The following is a 20,522-nucleotide window of genomic DNA, read 5'->3' as shown; positions in this document are numbered from 1 at the left end:
CTTCCATAGACGGTGGCATTTTGTACACGTTCGGGTTCTTTGTAAGGACTTGAGTGTCCTCTCTGTACTCGTCCAAACGATCGACTAGAGGCTTCTTGTCCTTGTACGACTTGCCACTCGTATACTTGGTGTCCTCATCTTGATCTTCATCATCCTCCAGCACAGAGTCGGCATGCACCTCGAACTTGCAGCTCTCGATGTCTTTCTTCAACATTTGCAGCTTCTCCACCAGGCGCTTGTCATCCAGTTTGGTTTTGAGCGACTCGGCAGAGTAGTTGCTACATCTCTCCAACATAGCAAGGGCTTCCCTGAAGCGACGGAGTCCGGTGAGCACCTGAGCGATGTAGTAGCAACGGAACGCACGGTATGCTTTCGTCAATGTCTCTATTTCCTGTTGGTATGCCGCGTCGTTTTCAAAGCCAGGCAGCTGCTGCAACTCGGTTAAGTTCTGCAAGATGATCTCGTAGAGTCTCGTCAGGTCCTGGGGCCGGACCTTCTTGCCGTCGATCTGTATGTTGTTCTTGCGAGCTTCCTCAGCCTGCTGGACAAGCAAGTTGTTCCTGTCGATAGTGCGCATCAAGCGCAGGTACATCAAGTAGGACAGCAAGTAGTTGATGCCAGACATCTGGATCTCGGAAGCAGACTTCAGCTTGGGATCGCTTTTGATTTCATCCTTGATGGCTGATATGGCGTCCTTGCAATCCATCAGAATATTTTCGAGGATATCAATCTTGGCCTGGACAGAGTCTGCGTTGGCGACGGACTTGTCAAGATCTTGTAATGCTATGAGGAAGAGTCGCACTTTCTCGGGCTTCACACTTACTTTGCGGCCGCGCCATTCCACTTCATGCATCACACCAGAGCGAGACTCCCTGTAATAATAACGGTCATCATATCCACATTTTCAAAAATGAAACTCATATTATAAGTTTTGTCACTAACGTAATAAGTACTAACTTAGCTTGCGCCATGAGTGAGTCCAGGTTCTCGATGAGTCCCTGGCCGCGCATAGCCACGAGGTCGCCGGCCGCCGACTCGTCGCCGATGTTGTAGGCGCAGTAACGAAGGCTAGGCTTCAGCTCTTCCACCTAAATATAAAGTCATCTTCCATAAGAAATGAGAAGATTTTACAAGAGGCAGATAGATAAAGTACTTAGTACCCACTCTAACTTTTCTTTCTATTTTTGGAGACATTTGAAAGTATACTTTAATACCTTTTGCTTGTACGGCAAGCGCTCATCCTCGGGTAATGCAGCGCATAGTTTCTCGAGCACAAGTTGCGCGCGATGCAGCGCCTCCGCGGCGGGGCGCCACTGCTGCAGCTCCACCAGCAGCGCGCCGCCCAGCCACGCCGCGTACGCGCCCGCCTCCAGCTGCGTGCGCGCGTCGCAAACTCCACTTTGCTACAGATGTAACAAGACTCATAGTTTAAATGCACGTCTTTGCAATATAACAACGATCTGTTACTGTCAATGTTTAATATCGCAAAATCTAACATTGCCCCACATTAGGATTTTCTCCTGTGTCGTGGGCGTTTACAAACATACAAGTTCACATACACATGACACCCAGACCCGAAGCAACAATTTGTGGATCACACAAAGAGTTGCTCCGTGCGGGAATCGAAGCCGCTACCCGTTGCGCGGCAGCCAGTTGCCCAGCCACCGCACCAACCGTGCAGTCAAATTATATCAATCATAGACAAGGATATTGATAAAACAGTTAGCTATTTACCTCGCACAACTGCAGAAGAGTCTGCGCGTGAGCATATGCCTTCTTTAGCCGAGAGACTAGATGGAACTTCTTCCGTGGCTCAGTATTGGCCTCTTGCCTTAGCTGCATGGCGTGTGCCCAGGCCCTCTCGGCTTGAAGTAAGGGCACACAGAGAAGACGGCTCTCGGCTGATGTCGCCGTCAAGTGCACGGTTGTGACGTCACGACGACGGTAGTGACGCCTATCACCCTGTGGAAAGCATGTGAATAATGTTAATATTTGGTTACTTGAGGCAGAATCTAGACACATTTTGTTTAGATAAAAGTTAGTTAGTAAATTATTAATATAGTTTTGTACATTTGGTCAGTATCTGGTCAGGTTTTGATTATTTAGACTACTTGAGACTGACTGCAGGCAGAGTAGTAAATAGTTACTAAAGGAGGTTAAAAGTTATTGACACTTGTCAGACTGTGGTGTCAGGTTGGTATTTACCATTTTAACTCTCAGTTAAAGTGTTAGAGTACCCACCTGTGGTATTTTGAGGACTTTGCGCAGTCTCCTGAGACGCCTTGAGCAATATCCTCTGTAGCGCTGGTAGTCACCATGGCGAAGACCATGTTGTTGTTGGGCATCCTTAGTTATGCGGAATACTGATTGGCTAGTTCAGGAAACGTTATTTAACACAAACAGAAGGCTGAAACCCAAATTGATGTTAAGAATAGTCTAGTGGGAAAAAAATATTACTTTAAATTAATTCAATTAGATTATCTGATTTCATATTATACCTAGAATGGCTTGTATTTGAACACAAATTTATTGAAAACAATTATGTAACTTATTTTAGATTATTGTTTCATGTTTATGAGCATTAATTAAGTATATTCATAGCTTCATTACATAGTAATTAGTACATTGTGTCTCGTACAATGTACAATGCTCTTGAAACTCATCCACTGTGTCTAAAATTGAATATTATGATTATGTTTCATTTTTGTAACTTTATGTAAACTTAAATCAGAGTACCCATGACCTATAAAATGGAATTTCTGACACTTAGTGAAACAGAACATATTGCATGGTAGAATTTATAAACTACATATTTTTCTCACTAGAAAACTTTATTTTATAACAATACAACTGAGAGTGCTAGCAATTATAAAAAAGACAGTACAAAACCACATGCTAGTAAAGGAAATAAAAAAATATATAGTTAGTTTACGAATAACCAATAAGATTATTATTAGGATTTGGACTGCATTAAAATATTGGACTTTAAACACCAGTTCCCAAATGTACGGGTAAATTTTATGTAAAACAAGTAATGAAATTATATTTTTTCATTGAAAATATGAAGATATATTAGCATTTTCAAAAGGATACTTTCTAATGATAACAGTCTTGGAGACTTGACTTCTTTATCACTTTCTTCGGAAGTTATAGGTTTAGCATCCCCGGAATCACCTTCTAACACAACCATTGTGACTTGCCACTAATTTTACTGTTTATTTTAATTTAATTTTGCGATATTTTATTTCGATTTTATTTTAATTTATAAAGACAGCTTTCAGACAACACGACACATGTTATACATTCTAGGCCAGACATTAACTACATTTATGACATGATTGTTTTGTCCTTCTCCCTTACACGTTCACGTTCGCGTCTGCGTGAAACAAGCAAAGGTATTTAACGTATGCTATACAACCGCTTTTCGTTACGGAGGAACATGAAACTTTACGCATTGACTGGCACGTCATATGACAATGACAACTTGACGTTGACGTCCTGATCGTTTTAATTCATCTTGGATGTTGCCAATACAAAAACGCAAAACACGAAATCCCAAAGCGATTTACAATTCACGAGGTGTATGATTTTTATTTTATTGAACATTTAATATAGATACTTATACATAATATTTACAACTAGAAAAAAAAAATATTATAAACTAAAATTTATTTATTATTTATAAAGTATAAATGATGAATGTATGATTAATTTTAATTAGAATTAATAAAAAGTAAGAGTTATAATAAAAATATCAAAGACAGTTTTGAAAGTATTACATTTATATTTACATATTTTATTTTAATAATTCTAATTAAAACGGAACGCAGTTGACAAGATTCTTCATGTTCCAGTATGTTTATTTCATATTTTGAACATAAAACCATCGGTACGAACGAAGTGGCAATATATCAAATAAGTAAGAGTAAAAGAGATACCAGTAGTGTAATGCTTATAAACCTACATTTAGAGTGTTCGCGTTTGACATTCAGGCCGGATTGTTTTCCTCTTGTCTTTTTCTCTTGCTGTTTTTAGGTTAGTGTTTCCAAGTTTTAAAATAATTCCTTAAATATCTTGAAAATCTTTTCATATTGAATAAAAGATTTTTACTGTCGTTATAAAGTTAGTGATAAATATTGTAATATTTATATTATTTTCTATTTCAGAACTCGCAATTTGACGAAATGGCAAAGTCAAAGAATCACACAAATCACAACCAAAGTGAGTATTTAAAACTTGTTTAACTATCTGAAAGACTATTAGTTCCTGTTAAAATTAATAAGTTAAGCTCAACATGTTTATATTCTAGTGTGGTTAGATTTTGGGCAATGTAAATAATACGAAATGTATCTTTATTTCAGACCGCAAAGCCCACAGGAATGGCATCAAAAAGCCTACAAAACAGAGGCACGAATCCACCCTTGGCGTAAGTACACCACATTTCTCTCCTCTATAGTTCTCTAAATGTTTAATGTGTTTGTTTACTCCTCCTCTTAATATCGAAATAGTGAAACGAAATTAAAGTCATAGTGCAATGTGAGACCACTAATTTGAATTAAAGATGAATGTGATATTTGGTGGAACTTATTTAAACAGATGTTAAGTGTTACACAATTAAACACAAGCTTTGTAAGCCAAGCTGTGCAGCTCTTAGGATAGGTATGCACCGACTCAGTTATGAAATGAGTTGGATGTGTTGATCAAAAATATTCAAATATTTTGAGTTATTATAAGTCATATACTACTTATTAGAAGATCATATGAGTCCCCCATCAGTCATTATTAGCTCTTATTATAGTACCATATAGGTACTATTGTGAAATCCCACACTAATGGTATATGACTAGTAATTATCATACCCTTGCCTGGTATAATATGACAACAGGCTCCCCCTACTACATGATCCTCATAACATGTAAATGGATTCAAAGACAGCAGTTTTTATAATAATTATTATTTAGTCTACAATTTCTATATCACCTATCACCTGTTATACCATAACTATTTTAAGTATTATTTTAAGTACATAGAACTAAGTTAACCTCTTGCATGTTTGGCCTTGGCAAATGTGCTGTCTTATGCTATGCGCCAACATAGCGCATAATATACTTGATGAGTTATTAAAACAGCTTTACTTTGATACTAAGTTTCCCTTGCCTCGTAAATATTTTTGAATACTATATTAGATTTATTCAACCTAACTGCTCTCCTGAGACATTGATTTTTTTGCAATCATTAACATTTGATACAAGAAATATAAATTAATAATACTCCTTTGTTTAACAGATGGACCCTAAGTTCTTGAGGAACCAAAGGTTCTGCAAAAAGGCAACCTGAAACCAGCAAAGCAGCTTGCCCGTGCCGCAGAAAGGAAAGCCACACGAGAAGCCAAGGCTAAGAAATGAACATTTAGGTGTAAGGAAATAAAAACTTAAAAATATTCTCGAGTTTCATTTTTTAACATCAATATAGCATCCCATATTATTAGACAGATAACAAAAATATGTTTGAAGGCTTGTTCTGGCTGTGCCCATTAGGTTTTTGTTTATATAGGTACATATTTAAACCTTTTTGACACCACTATAATATCAGAAATTAAAATTAAGTCTTGATTATAAATCTTTGGATAAGTTTTGTGGAGTTTCTGTCAAAAACTTTATCCAGAGTACTAAGTTCGGTCATAAAGGAGATATTAATATTTCTGCCGATATTGTCTGTGGTTGAAAAAAATACTTTTTAGTTTTGGATTAAAAAATATTACGGGCTTTATCATGAATGACGATGAGAATAATATTCATACCGCCTTTTTTTTGTCCTTTCACGAAATAAAAAAGTATGTTTTATTTATTTATTTTTTTAATTATATTCATAACATTAGATATAGCTAATGATTCAATAGAAAATAGTATTGACGTCAGTAAGCTCCACACTCCACCGGTCCGTGCTGGTAGTGGCACCGCAGTTCTCTGCATGACGATCCTTGAAGTGTTTTATCATGTGCCCTAGTTTGCCTGAAAATAGAATTATTATATAAGTTAAGTAGATATTAAGAGAAGTAAAGTTCCCTGCCCTTGAAGCGTCGTAAACAAAAGTGGCGTTTGTTTTTCACATAGGTTACATGACACCCAGACGCGGAACAACAATACGTGGAGCACACACACATTTATCCGTGCGGGAATCGAACCTGCGACACGTTGTGCGACAATCTATACATAACTGATAACATTAGTTATCTGTAACATGTACGGCTGGGTGTAACATGTATTAGTATATTATTTTCTATTTATCTCTACACGACATAAAAGTAAAAAAATGTCTTACCTGTCTAGCAGTGGTGTCCAGTCACATATTCCGAATTCGATTTAAGTCTCGTGTGTCACTTCACTAGTATTAGAACGAAGTACGTAATTCATTAGTTTCCTTCTTTGTTTAACTTCGTCTTTGGCTGAAATGAAAATTTACTTTAGAACTGGAGCACGTGTGCAAAACTCTTATTTAGGTACCCATGTACTACGTAGGTTGGTATCCCTATACATCCATCCATGGTACCTATATACCCAGTTATTATCTAATAAGTAGCTTAAAAAATACAATATGGCAATAAATAAATTATTGAAAATTAATAGGTAACTAAAGTTCAGCAGTTCTATAATCAAATTGATAAAAAAAATGTATTTACTAAAATTTAATTAGGTACCTACGGTAACATCGGGTTTCTTTGACCCTAAGAGGTAACTTTGACCCACATTCTATAACCAATAGGAATCCAGAACAAAACGTATATTCGTTTTTCATTGGTCTAAAAGTTTGGGTCAAAGTTACCCTCTAGGGTGAAAGAAACCCGATGTTACGGTACGTAAAGTGCTTTGGGGACATGAAAAAAAATAGAATTTTAAGTTACTTACCGACAATATTCAACTATCTCCTCCAACTGCCAGTTTCTCATTTTCCCGGTGTGTTTTCGGCAGATTGGGCACACCTGTGTCTGCTCTGTGCACTTACTGCACATGTTGTGCCCAGACTCGCACTGGTAAATCGGCGCCCTCAGTGGCATCATGCACAGGCATTCAGGAACCGATCTGTTAAAAAAAATATTTACTAAAATATAATTAGGTACCTACGGTAACATCGGGTTTCTTTGACCCTAAGAGGTAACTTTGACCCACATTCTACAACCAATAGGAATCCAGAACAAAACGTATATTCGTTTTTCATTGGTCTAAAAGTTTGGATCAAAGTTACCGTCTAGGGTCAAAGAAACCCGATGTTACGGTACGTAAAGTGCTTTGGGGACATGAAAAAAAAAATTGAATTTTAAGTTACCTACCGACAATGTTCAATTATCTCCTCCAACTGCCAGTTCCTCATTTTCCCGGTGTGTTTTCGGCAGATTGGGCACACCTGTGTCTGCTCTGTGCACTTACTGCACATGTTGTGCCCAGACTCGCACTGGTAAATCGGTGCCCTCAGTGGCGCCATGCACAGGCATTCAGGAAACGATCTGTTAAAAAAAAATAGATTTGATAAGTATAAAAGTAATCAAATGGTCGATGGGTAAGTCGATAAATATTTTATAGTGGCACAAAAACATGAATTTTAACAACAATTTATGACGTCATAAATATTTTTGCGTCAAATTATCATGTAACAGTCCATTCCTAGGTTTTTGTATTTCGTGCTTAGGTATGTGTTACAAAAAAAATGGATATACCTAAGATACTTAAATAAAAAATAGCATTAAATTATTGTTAAATCAATTGTGTAATGGAAGTATAATTTTGTTCAATCGGAATTTTTATATTGAAAAATCTTCGGTTGACTGAGGAAACATATGTAAATATCAAATATGGAACTATTACCTATAACTAGGTTTGTAGAACACCCGTTTAATTCCTGATGGCTGACGAGTTACTCCTGAAAAGGAATAAAATATTTGGTAGAATGTGTTAAAAGCTAGTGATATTTTGCAATTTATAATGAGTTTCTGCACTAAGCTTACAATTTATTAATATTACACAAACAAGAATAAATCAAGCAAAAATAAATCTGTCGGTAGGCAAATAATATTAATAGGTACAATCGGGCTTAGATAATAATGTATCCACAACTTTAAGTTTACTTACCAACATTTTTCGTAGATTTTTCCATAATGAAAATGTTTATGTTCCAATAAAATAAGTAGATCTGGTATTGGATTATCAGGGACTCCGTTCAACAACTGTTATAGTAGCTTTTAGAAAACGGTATTATATAGGTATGCGTATAGGAACCTTAATGACGGAAAGTTAATTAGATAGTTAAGTACTAATTATTATAAATGAGGTACTTACCTAACTAGGTACCATTTGGGTAACAAATTGTTCAATGCTCTGTCACTATTTAATTAAGTTTCATCACAAAACTAGTTTATAATAAAATTGTATAATCACCATCAATCTTTAGACCGTCAGATTGGCCGGCTCCAAAAAAACAACCAATCAGAGCGCCGAACGCTCTCGTTTGGATGAAATTAAACGTAAAGCAAACTCGTACTAAGGGTACTGTTTTCAGAACTAGACAATGTTTTTTTTTATGGGATAGGAGGTAAACGAGCAGGCGGTTCACCGAGTAAGTAGTCAACTCGGACCACATACTTACGGCCCATTTGGGACGAGTTGGGGAAATTAAAAATAAATTAAGTTTTTAGTGGTCAACTCGTCCCACTATTTTTTTTGTATGGATTTTTAAACTTTGTCAATGTTTGGTACAGTTAGCAACACAAGATTAAAAATATTTTTTTCGATTATTTCATATTAAAAAATCCTGACGAAGTAAGAACCTCTTTTTTTAGTGTCGGTTAAATAATTTATTACCTAATTTTTTTTAGCAATCGCACAAATTCATGTGTTAACCAAAATTACTAAGAATAGTAAACATGTGTGGCTTAAACAATGGTCATGGCGGTCACTTATGAAGTAAATGATAACATAGATAGAATGAAGTTCCTGGAAAATCTTTTTTTTTCAACAAAGTAATAGAACTTCATTATTTCCACACTAACCCTTTTGCTACTAACTGTACCTTATCTCATTGTGGTAGTGACGTGGGACGAGTTGACCACTAAAAATATTATTTTATTTTATTTTCTGCAACTCGTCCCAAATGGGCCGTAGGTATGTGGTCCGAGTTGACTACTTACTCGGTTCACCTGACGGTAAGCGATGAGTTCCACTCAAGGACACTCGCAACTACCAAAGGAGTCACAGGTGCGTTGCCGGCCTTTTAAAAAGGAATACACTCTTCTTGAAGGTTTAAGGTAGGTAGTATCGGTTCGGAAATACCGCCGACGATTGCTCATTCTACAGTCTTGCTGTGTGAGACAGAAGTCAGACAGTTTCGAGAGAAACGCAGTTGTAGCCTACCAACCATCTAATTATGATGATAGGTACGTTATGTTAATAATCATATCATTTAAATGAAAAAGAAACAAAATAATCATTTTAGTCTTTATTTTTCTAAATCTACTGAATACAAGCTGTTATAATGCCTAGTTACGTACATTGTAATCAAGTATAATACGAATTAACAATCATAAAACAAAATTGATAATAGGGACCTAGGTAGGGTCTAGATACATCATACTTATAGGTACTAATTAAAATATCTTAGGAATTGTTTAGGTACACAATTTGTGGTCAATGAAAATAAAAAAGAATACAACATTTGTGATCAATGATCATAGTCATCATCAGCATCTATAGACCCTTTGAGTCGGAGTGAGTCCCAAACATTATGTAGGTATTTAGGTAAGTAGGTACCTAATTACAAAAAGGTGTTGAAATACTGACCCAATTAATAAAAATACTCTTCAATGAGTAATTGTAATATTTCCTCAATTTTCTTCCGATCGGAGCTAATCCAAGCGAAATATTTTAAATTTCACTCGGACCATACCCCAGGAGGAAATATAGTACCTACCTACCTGATTATTTATTTATACCTATTAAATTTTTGTAATTGGTCAACAGGTAGGTACTTGCATGTTTTTTAAAAAGAAACAAACAACAATTTATTTTCCGACTCAACGATTCTTGATACGATAATTTCTACCAATTCCTCAAATCTATAATAATCTTAAAAATATTTAATAAAATGTCCCTTTCCCATGATTTAGGAAACTACTAAGTAGGTACAAATTAAAAAAGTGCACAATATCTAGGTAATAATTAAAAAGTGCGCAATATCTATTTATAAGTAATATAACTAAATCGATCATTAGTGATTAGTTTTAATTAGAGGCCAAAACTTATTTTTCGTGTCTTACACAATGTGACATCATAATCGATACATTTACCATTACCTAATTAGGCAGAAGCGGCGTTAGGGTACGACGAGGTACATCCTCGCCTCCCGGATGAAGGCTACTGAGCGGGATCGCGAAAGGGATCGACCCTTTAGCGATCCCGCTCAACTTCTCGTAGAAGGCGTCGTGGAGGCAGCCGTCTTTTTTTACATTTGATGGGTCGAAGTTTGGCCGCTATCTCACCTGATGGTAAGTGATGATGCGGCCTACGATGGAGCACGTCTGCCTATTCACTCGGGCTTTGAAGACACCCAGGTTATACCCATCAGGAAACACAGATTCCGGCAAGGAGTTCTACTCCCTAGCAGTTCGCACAAGGAAGCTTGAAGGGAAATGCTTAGTGCGAGTGGGTGGGATATCTACCATGAAGCGGTGACGCCTCGCCGATTGTCTTGTGGTTCGAAAATGGAAAGGACTAGGGGGAATCAAGTTGTGCAATTCCCCCGCACATTCTCCGAAATGTATCCAGTATCCGGTCGCCTTGATACCTAACAAGTCAAAATCCCGTCTGCATCACTACAGATGGACCTTTAATGCTACGGGACTCTAGGAACCCATCCAGTGTGCCACCGTGCACAGCGAGGCTCAAAGGAGACCTACGAGTACTTAGAGTCTTCTTTGAGCCTAAGGATATGCCGAAACAAGCGTTGCACAGTGGGAGCTCCGGAGCAAGTCTGAGGACCCAGTGCCCCTTATAGGTGCTGAGAGTGGCCAGCGGGAGCACTTCAGTGAGCTAAAAATTTCACACTCCCTAGTCGTTCTCCCCAAAGAACTAGGCGCCTTTTGAAGGTTCCCCTCGTCATCAAAAAAGGAGGGCGCCGAAGCAATCTCCAGGGCGCTAGTAGAGTTAAAACCGGCTCGGTAATTAGGTTAGGTAGGTATTGTATAACGTTTATTAAATAAAACTCGTGCTAATTTGAGTTTCTCAGCCTTAGGCGAAGATACTTAAATAATTGTCACTAGAAGTACCTAACAGAACAGAGTAAGGACTTCTTTTGACACATTCATGATCACTTCGTTGGCAAACAGTTGCCTTCAATGTGATCGCAAGCTGCCACCTAGCGGTTCGTGCATTAATTGATTGCTTTAGAATATTTAGAACATTCTCATAGAGTTCTTATTATCTTAATGCAATCGTCCGCAAGACGAACAGCTAAAGGCAGCCTTATTATATCAGGTACACGAGTTCTATATAAAAATAACGTAATTACGAGTCTCAATGTGCTGCACGTAATCATTAGAATTGGCCTCCAATCTAAACCTCCTCATTGTAACGAATAGACCTAGTTACATAATCTATCTTAGCAGAAAGGGTTCCAGAAATCGAATACATTGAAAACTTGGAACAGTAATTAAGTTACGATATTAGAACTAAGCTTTAGTTTTCTGATTCTTTCCGGCAGGACCCGGCCCATTTTGCTTATTTTTCCCTTCTGGGTTTTTGGGTCCCTTAGGCCCAGGACCTTTTGGTCCCGGTCCAGGGTTTGGTTTGTTATCATTTTTGCCATTGCCGTTGCCCTTATCATTATTGGTTTTGGGTGCCGCTGGTGGGATTCTCTTGATAAAGAATCTAAAGGACAATTTCTTGTCTTTGATGTAGTTAACCAATACTTCCAATGGCAACATGGGGCATTTGCCTTCACGGAATATCTCTTCAGGTTTAACGGCATCATTGAAGCAATGTTCCGTGAACACGATTTTCCTCCTTGGAGTCTGTTTGCTCAGCAGATGGATCTCAAAAATATGATCATGTGCCACTTTCTTACTGCCAATGTGCTGAATGGTCCAGTAAATCATGTTCTGGAGGGTGTCCATTTTCACGGTGACAATAAAAATAAACTTAGCCTGGGCTACCAAGAAGAGATGACGATCATCATTTTTGATATTGACATTAGTAAGTTCCACTTCCTCATCAGTGGTGACGCTGCAGTGCTCAGCATGACGGTCCTTGAAGTGTTCCATCATGTCCTTTAATTTGCCTGGAAACAGAATAATTACCTGCTTAAGTATCCCGTATCATTTGATATCATTGTACAAGGCGCGTCATCATGATGATGATGATGATGATGAGATCCCATCACCCAAAACTAAAATAGGGTTATAGAGTAGGTACTCTATATCTATACATATAATTAAACTGTAGAAGTGTTAATTCTGTACCTATATTGATATATGAAATATTTAAAAAAACATCGACCCCAAAAATATAATTAAAAAAAATATTTCTCTCCATGCTTAACCCTAGAAACTAGGGCGAAGCTGCTAAGAAGGCAGAAACTAGATTTTAATAACTTGGTAGGTGCTTCATGTTCGTCTTACCTGTCCAGGAACACTTGCCGAAGACAGCCCCGAGTGGGCAATGCATTTCGCGGAAGATGCATTCTTTGAGATGGTCTTCCAAATCCACTGCCATCATGGTGTACACGCATCCGGATGTTTTATTCGGACACGGCACTTTTGCCTGCAACAACGTTGTACATTTGAATAGAAGTTTAACGCCCGAATGCTAAAATGCTACTCAATTTTAAGTTGTACGTAAATATCGTGGTATCTCTGTCATTTTATAAAGAATTGATAGGGACAGTACTAGTTTTGAGAGCGTCTTAAAATTGAGTAGCGTTTGAGTATTCAGACACAAGTCTCGTTCTCTGTATAAGGTAAGTAGGTACGCCGATTTTTATCAGTTTTTGTTATATAAGTAATGGAACTGAGTGTAGAGACTTCGTACTCAGTACTGAGTACTGAGTACTTATGGCACGTAATTATAACTGATTTGATAGTTTTATAACAAATACGAGTAGGTACTTTGGAGATAACTGTACCTAACTCAGGTGTAATCGTCGTTGCAATATCTTTTAAAAGTTTGATGTAAAAATGACCTGTAAAATATCAGTAAAACGAATAGTTTCAGATAAAACCACGTGTTAACACGAACAGAACTCTTTAGCTGGGTAATACACATACATATATTTTGTGGAGATATAGCACGAGCCGTCAGATATTACCTTGGCAATAATTTCTTCCAGCTGCCAGTTCCTCATCTGCGTCATATTTTGACGGCATATTGGGCATACAGGCGGCAGCAGGTTCTGCGTGCAGTTGTTACAGAGGCTGTGTCCCGACTGACATTGGAAGATTGGGGCGCACATCGTGTCCATACAAACTGGGCATTCCGGCAGGTCAATGGCCAGAGCTGCAACTCTGTTCAAATAAAAAAAGTTCTTAGTGTAAACTTTGACGAGTCTGTCATTATTATTGGCATTTTTTTTAAATGTATGTTAGTAATATTCTTGTCGTTATTTTTATACATAGTATTTGTTATCCTTTTTTTTTTGAGGGGGAAAATCATCTTATTACCTCTCTCGTCTTGGGCGATGCGAAAGGGAGTGTCAGTGTCGATATTTAGCCACTATATCGCCTGGTTCGGTAAAACGGGGTGAATAGGGATAGAAAAGAGGTGAATAGGTACAGGGAAATTCTTCATAGTATCTATTAATTCTTCTTCCCTGTTCACTCCGTTTTACCGTAGTATGCGGCCTACGATGGAGTACGTCTGCCCATTACCTACTTACCTACGTATGTATAAGTCAGTGTCATTAGGTACAAATCATATCGGAATGCCAATAATGTGATAAATTGGTTGCAGATAAAATGTCAGTAAACTTAGATACAATAACAAATGCGTAATTTATATTTAAATAGCTGGGTGTGGCTGGTTACTTACTTTTTATTGGCTTTTCCCGATGCCATTTTTAATGGATGATGGTGTTGTCCTGAAAATAAGAATTAAAAATATTATTTTCGTTTTCTTTTCCAACGGCAAGAGCTAGGTTATATACTGTAACTTTAAATTCGGTCCACCATGTCATTGGTTGTGAGAATAATCTCAACCAATGACGGGCGAGAATGCGATCGAGCTCACTTCGATTGTTTCTAATTGACGATTACAGAATAGACCAGCAGGTCTACTTAACTAGGCACTTCTATCGACCTTTAATAGGTTTTCAACTTTATAACGAAACTAATTACAGTCCTAGATACTGTAAAATATGTAGTTAACACTTAGTACATAGTACCTAATTTCATCTTTTTCAATACGATCTGGGTGCCTATGCCTATGTAATTAAATTATATTGATTGCAAATAGTCCCAGCATTTATTTCACAAAACTTTTATTTAAGCTTCAAAACCGCAGGTCTTAGGCACAATGTCTAGTCACAATATGCAGTAGGACTAAAATAACAAAAGATATAATGCTATACCTAGTTGTACCTAATCTTGTGATGACTTTGACTGGTACCTACAACGTGACTTTAATTATAGCTTTGCATTCGCATAACACGTTTTTTACTGAACTAGAAGTTACTTTATGTCTGTATTGTGTTTCTAAAGAGTGTCCCAACAAGAACGCAAGTTTTAAATTTTAAATAAAACGCGGATATTATTAAAAAAATCGTGAAAGCTTTATAATATCGTAAAGTAGAGAGGATGAGGTTATCTATGGAACAATACATCGGGCAGATGGCTGCCGCTGGTTTGCTAATCACGCTAAAACTACCGGTCCGATTAGGATGAGACTTGGTATAATAATTATGCTATAATATCCTGGGCATCAATAGGTACTTTTTATCGCGAAAATATACACTTTAAAAAAGGTAATTTAAAAAAGTAAAAAATCCGACTGCGGTTTATTACATGAAACTGAAAAATAAAACAAGCGTCATCGTAAAATTGAAGCAGTCGGGAGTCGGGACCCATTTAAACATTAAGTGAGGGCACATACAGCTGGTTTTCTACACTTGGTCCCGACTGCTCTGTGACTGTAGGGTCGTTGATCGAAATAAGTTTGAAACATGCAAAAATGTATGAGTTCGTTTGTATACTTTTAACTCTACCACGTCAAAACGGCTGAAGGGATCGGTATAAAATATGGAATAGGGGTAGATTATGGTCTGGAAAAAGACAGGCTACTTTTTTTATACAAAACTAAAAGCTACACTACCAAATTATGTACCGTACTTACTTATTTAGTAAGTACGTTATTGTTTCCGCTGACTTATCGCAGGATGCAATAGCCACGTTTATCTGTTTTTGTTAAACTTTGAGCAGTTATTATTAGTTCTATAGAATAGAATATTAAAGTAGGTACATATGTATTTACCTATATGTCACACCAACGTAAAAACTAGTGGGATTGGGAAAAAAGTTAAATACTTATTTTTAAAATCACGAATAAATTAATGGTTTCTTTGCACTTTTGGAAGTGTAGTGTTCCTAGTTAGTTGCTAAAAGCTAAAAAAATAAATGCTAGCTAGTCGGGTAGGTAAAGTTACGTATTTGTATGAATAATTCTGTGAACTGTAGGTACCAACGTAATTACTTAACTGTGAACTGTACCAACGTAATTACAATTACAATTTAGTCATGAAGTCTTAGGACTAGTGCTGGTGCTAATGCTTAGTGACTGTATACCTATAGAAGCTAAGAGAGAGACAGAAAGCCATATGTAAGTACCTATAATTAGGTAGGTAGGTACAGTACATTGTTAATATTGTAACTTTCGGAGACATACTATATTAATTATTATACCTCATACCCTGTCTATATACCAAATTTCATCAGAATCCGTTCAGCAGTTTCAGCGTGATTGACTGACATACATCCAAACAAACATACTTTCACACTTATAATAATAAGTGTGATGATAAGTGTGTTGTATAAATACATATACGTAGATAAGCAAGAGTATTAAGGTATCCGGTCATTGGTCAGTGAGTATCTTTATATGCCTTATAATATATTTATATAAACAAAAGCATAAGTATCTACAGGTACTAGGCAGCTACATTACACTAAGGTAACTAAACACTTGATCGTTTCGCCTTACCGACCGGCAAAGCTATTGACATGAGAAGGAGGAATGATCATATTACTATTAAATTAAATACGAGTAACTGTATGGAACAATGAAACCTTTAACAGATAAGTAATATTGATACAAAACTTTCGATGAGATTCAGTGTTCATTGTAGTTTCAATATGTATATGATATGAGATAAAATGAAATCGCTATAAAATTTCGTGTATCATAAAGTTTTTCTTAACCCCTTACCGCATCGCGGATCATATATAAACCAAGCCATATTTTCATGAATATCTTCAATTAGAAAATGAAAACAGTTAGTTTTGTGTATAGCGTATCAAATATGTTCCATTCCTCTGTCATAATAATATGAACACCGCCATCTATGAGTAACTCTACGAACTCGCCCATCATTCAACATCGACGAACAGGTTGCTACTTGAGCGCGTCGGTTTCTGTTATTTGAAAACTCCGAAAAAAATATAAAATCTCTAGTTACCGCTATTAGATAAATATTATAAAGAAGAAAAATACTTATATATTATTGATAAGGTAAGTTTTTTACATTTTATACAATTATATTAGCATTTTTGAGTATTTAATTGTATGGATCAAATTTGGTACAACATGCAAAAATATTCTTTTTCTATTGTGCCTTATTTGTACCGTTATGCAAAAATGTAAGTCGTGTTTTTATTATTAATATTTTATTAATACTTCTGTGATTGCTTATAATGTTTATTGTATTTTAGGCAACCTGATGGAATATGGATCCTAGACGATTTTACGGCGGTATCCATACGATTCTCAAGGATTTTCCGGACAGCAGTGCTGATGAGGACCTATCAGATGACGAGCAACTAACGAATAGAAGACGAAAGGTACTACCACCTCTCTGTATTCCAGAATCTGAGGAGTCTGACTCAGTTTCTGATGATAATATACCTTTATCTCATCTTGCTTCTTCGTCAACAAGGACTTCAAGGGCTGAAAAGCCTCGATGGAGGGATGGATTTTTGGAAAGAGCTGAAACTGATTTACAGTTTACTGGAGACATTTCTTTGCCTCTAGAAATCACAACGTTGAATACCCCGTACCAGTTTTTCAAATATTTATTCACGGACGACATTTTTCTATATATATCTCAAGAAACTAATAAATATGCAGTCGAAAAGCGACCAGAAAAGCCCAGTAATATTACTGTAAAAGAACTTGAACAGTTTATTGGTATTTGCCTTTACATGTCGATAGTTCAGTTACCCTCTACAAGATTTTATTGGAATGAGGATATGGGGTACCCAAAAGTTAGTACAATAATGTCTTGTAATCGTTTCGAAGAAATCAAACGTTTTATTCATTTTAACGATAATTTGACACAAATACCAAAAGGTCAGCCAGGACATAACCCACTTCACAAAATCCAACCATTATTGGAGCTTTTAAGGCAAAGAATTTTGACAGTTCCTAAAGAACAGTATATGGCTGTTGATGAACAAATTATACCTACCAAGAGCAGATCATCTATGCGGCAGTACAACCCTAAGAAACCCCACAAATGGGGCTACAAAAACTTTGTCCTTAGCGGCAGTTCAGGATTTAGTTTTGATTTTGAAATATATACTGGAGCTCAGGGACCTGTACAATCTGACACTAATTTGCCAAAAATAAGTACTAGCAGTGACGTCGTAGTTCGCCTTTCTAGGACAATACCAGAAGGACTCAATTACAAACTATTCTTTGATAACTGGTACACGTCACTACCCCTTTTGACGTACCTTAACAAAAAAGGTATTTTACCAATAGGCACCATAAAAGCTAATCGTATCCCAGGCTACAAGGTTCCAGTTGAAAAAGATTTAAAAAAAAAAGGCCGAGGAACTACTGTAGAAAAATTGACCACAATTGACAACACTGATATATCAGTAGTGACCTGGTACGACAACAGAGTTGTGAACTTAGCTTCAACTTATGTTGGCAGCAAACCATCATCTGAAGTTCGACGTTTCAATAAAAAAGAAAAAACATATCAAAATGTATCATGTCCAAAGGCAGTCACGGTTTATAATAGACATATGGGTGGCGTGGACTTATTAGACGCTCTTCTTGGCTATTATAGAATTCAGATTAGATCGAAAAAGTTCTACCACCGCATATTTTTCCATATGATTGATATGATGACAGTTAATGCGTGGTTGTTATACAGGAGAACTTTAGCGGATTCAGACCCATATTTACCTTTCAGCCGACTTCAAATGCGCAGTAGCTGAAGGGTTAAGCCAGACTAATAAACCATCAACAAGTGGAAAACGAGGACGGCCTTCTTATGAACTGGAAAATGCTATTGAAGCGAAGAAATTGAGAGGACCCATTGCTATCATGCCGTCTAGAGATGTAAGACTGGATCAACACTTATCGTTTCGCCTTACCGACCGGCAAAGCTATTGACATAAGAAGGCGGAATGATCATATTATTATTATAATATTAAATACTAGTTACTGTATGGAACAATGAAACCTTTAACAGATAAGTAATATTGATACAAAACTTTCGATGAGATTCAGTGTTCATTGTAGTTTCAATTTTATTGATATTTAAAAAAATGAAATCGCTATAAAATTTCGTGTAAGTATCATAAAGTTTTTCTTTAGGTGGAAATATAAATATCATAAAGTAGGTACAATTTTAGGGCTATTAGACGAGTTAATTCACTCAGATTCTCAAAATGCAATACTGTAATATAATGAGAATGTGTTACTTAACTACAAATTCTATTCTGGATCTGAATGGCTGGCTCTCCTATCCATAACATGAATGTTTCTCCTATTTTATGCAACCCTTACCGTTTACATTAACACCTTAGTTATCTTACATAAGTACCTAGTACTTACGCATTAAAGAATGAACAAAGAAATAAATATCGGTACTTTATATAGGAGTAAATCACACTTTAAGTACTTAAACTCACCTTAAATTCCTTATTTCTTTTGTACCTATTGTCCTAATTTAACAGATTTTTATAAAAAAATGCTTTGTCGAAGTGAAAGTGAAGATTTATACCTGTAATCTTTTGAAGATTTAAAGCGATTGAAAATTGTTAATAGATAAACGACATTTTAATAATTTTCTATCAACATTCAAGTATAGTGAGGAATTAAGAACACAATCATGCTGAGTGATTGCCATCGAGGATTTAGGTTACCTATAGGCATGCTAAAAGATGTGGCATCTACTTCATTTTAGTATAGTTAGTACTTTAATAGATATTACTATCACCAGTGTAGTGTCTATTACACAACAAAATTAATATATTTCACAATGATATCAATTATTCCTAATAATTCACTTGATTTACTTAAAACAAAACATCCTAACCGGTACGCCATTTTGTTGGAAACGGATGAGGTTCGAGATAAATTATGATGATGATAATAAAATATAATTGATTTAAACTTACCTTTGTGCTATTTGCGTAGTAATAGGTGCTTGAAGTAACAAAGACACGATCGTGAACAATGCACTTAGCGTTATTTTATGTCGAGAATATCTTGGCGTCTGCGGCGCTGCAAGCCTCGCTTCAATATATAAACGCACTCGAATGACGTGACGTGTCCACGACTCGAGTAAAATAGTAACATCACAAAATATAGCATCGGTATTTATTTAATTTTCAACCTTATTGATCATGTGATAGAGGTGACATTGGTGTTCCCAGACACGAACTCTAGCTTTCGGGAAATCCTGTGACTTAGAATTTAATGTTGCCATTGTAAATTTTTGTATTTATTTTAAATATACTTTATTCTTTCCTAAAATTAGAATATTCGTTTCAAATTACATTGTTATTGTAAATGTTATAGTTTTATAATTGAGTTGTTTAATTAAATATTTTATCAAACTATGGATTATTTTTTATGATTTTATGGCAACTTTTGCTATTCTATTATAAATAATTATTCCTGTAAACAATTACAATATTGTTATAAAATAAAACGATTACCTAAATACCTTATAATTCTTATTTAACAGACCGAAGTTTTTTATTGAGTTATTATTGATGTAAATTTCAATTAAGACGCTAAAGAAAATTGTTAGCAGTAGCATAACATGTGGAATAGTGCTCGGCGCTATATAGCCAAGGTTGGCGCAGTAGCTAGACGACCAGTTACTGTCTAATGTGGCGAGGGTTCCATGCTAAATGCTAAGATTCAGGACCCTAAGCAATAGAAATGAGGGAACGTTCGGCGCTCTGATTGGCCGAATCCAATAAACCAACCAACGCGCTCTCATTTCGATGTACTTTTAACGTAAAACAAACT

At 36.3% G+C, this 20,522-nt stretch overlaps 4 protein-coding genes across 4 annotated transcripts; 2 read left to right on the top strand and 2 right to left on the bottom strand.

Annotated features, from left to right (window-relative positions):
- Positions 1 to 3,332, bottom strand: LOC118264747 (signal recognition particle subunit SRP68; the record flags this gene model as incomplete). Its single annotated transcript, XM_050704756.1, is given in 6 exon segments — positions 1 to 872; positions 958 to 1,088; positions 1,215 to 1,403; positions 1,735 to 1,962; positions 2,242 to 2,363; positions 3,094 to 3,332. Coding segments are annotated over 6 exon segments (1,639 nt in total), but the record flags the coding sequence as incomplete, so codon positions are not given.
- A 554-nt stretch (positions 3,333 to 3,886) lies between these two features.
- On the top strand, positions 3,887 to 5,427 carry LOC118264763 (uncharacterized). Its single transcript, XM_050705144.1, is given in 4 exon segments — positions 3,887 to 4,035; positions 4,167 to 4,221; positions 4,362 to 4,426; positions 5,287 to 5,427. Coding segments are annotated over 3 exon segments (243 nt in total). The 5' UTR covers positions 3,887 to 4,035; positions 4,167 to 4,184.
- Positions 5,428 to 9,473: 4,046 nt separating this feature from the next.
- Positions 9,474 to 19,822, bottom strand: LOC118264759 (E3 ubiquitin-protein ligase SIAH1). The gene is made up of 5 exons (XM_035577387.2): positions 19,661 to 19,822; positions 14,067 to 14,115; positions 13,348 to 13,543; positions 12,662 to 12,803; positions 9,474 to 12,321 (listed from the first exon to the last, which is right to left on the bottom strand). Exons 2-5 carry the CDS (start codon positions 14,090 to 14,092, stop codon positions 11,714 to 11,716), a joined length of 972 nt encoding a protein of 323 aa, XP_035433280.1. The 5' UTR covers positions 14,093 to 14,115; positions 19,661 to 19,822; the 3' UTR covers positions 9,474 to 11,713.
- LOC118281064 (piggyBac transposable element-derived protein 3-like) lies at positions 16,414 to 18,472 on the top strand. The gene is made up of 2 exons (XM_035601510.2): positions 16,414 to 16,757; positions 16,958 to 18,472. The coding sequence occupies exon 2, from the start codon at positions 16,973 to 16,975 to the stop codon at positions 18,470 to 18,472; it is 1,500 nt and encodes a 499-aa protein (XP_035457403.2). The 5' UTR covers positions 16,414 to 16,757; positions 16,958 to 16,972.
- Positions 19,823 to 20,522: the final 700 nt, after the last annotated feature.

This window comes from Spodoptera frugiperda, chromosome 26 (assembly GCF_023101765.2).
Source record: "Spodoptera frugiperda isolate SF20-4 chromosome 26, AGI-APGP_CSIRO_Sfru_2.0, whole genome shotgun sequence".
NCBI classification, from domain to species: Eukaryota; Metazoa; Arthropoda; class Insecta; order Lepidoptera; family Noctuidae; genus Spodoptera; species Spodoptera frugiperda.
Note: the sequence above shows the minus strand (reverse complement) of the source record. Positions and strands in the feature narration are given on the sequence as shown.

Coding starts and splice junctions, on each gene's coding strand:
- LOC118264759 (XM_035577387.2), bottom strand. CDS start 14,092: ATGGCATCGGGAAAAGCCAATAAAAA. Junction 13,544..14,066: donor TCGGGAAAAGCCAATAAAAA/GTAAGTAACCAG, acceptor TTATTTGAACAG/AGTTGCAGCTCTGGCCATTG. Junction 12,804..13,347: donor TGGAAGAAATTATTGCCAAG/GTAATATCTGAC, acceptor ACGTTGTTGCAG/GCAAAAGTGCCGTGTCCGAA.
- LOC118281064 (XM_035601510.2), top strand. CDS start 16,973: ATGGATCCTAGACGATTTTACGGCGGTATCCATACGATTCTCAAGGAT.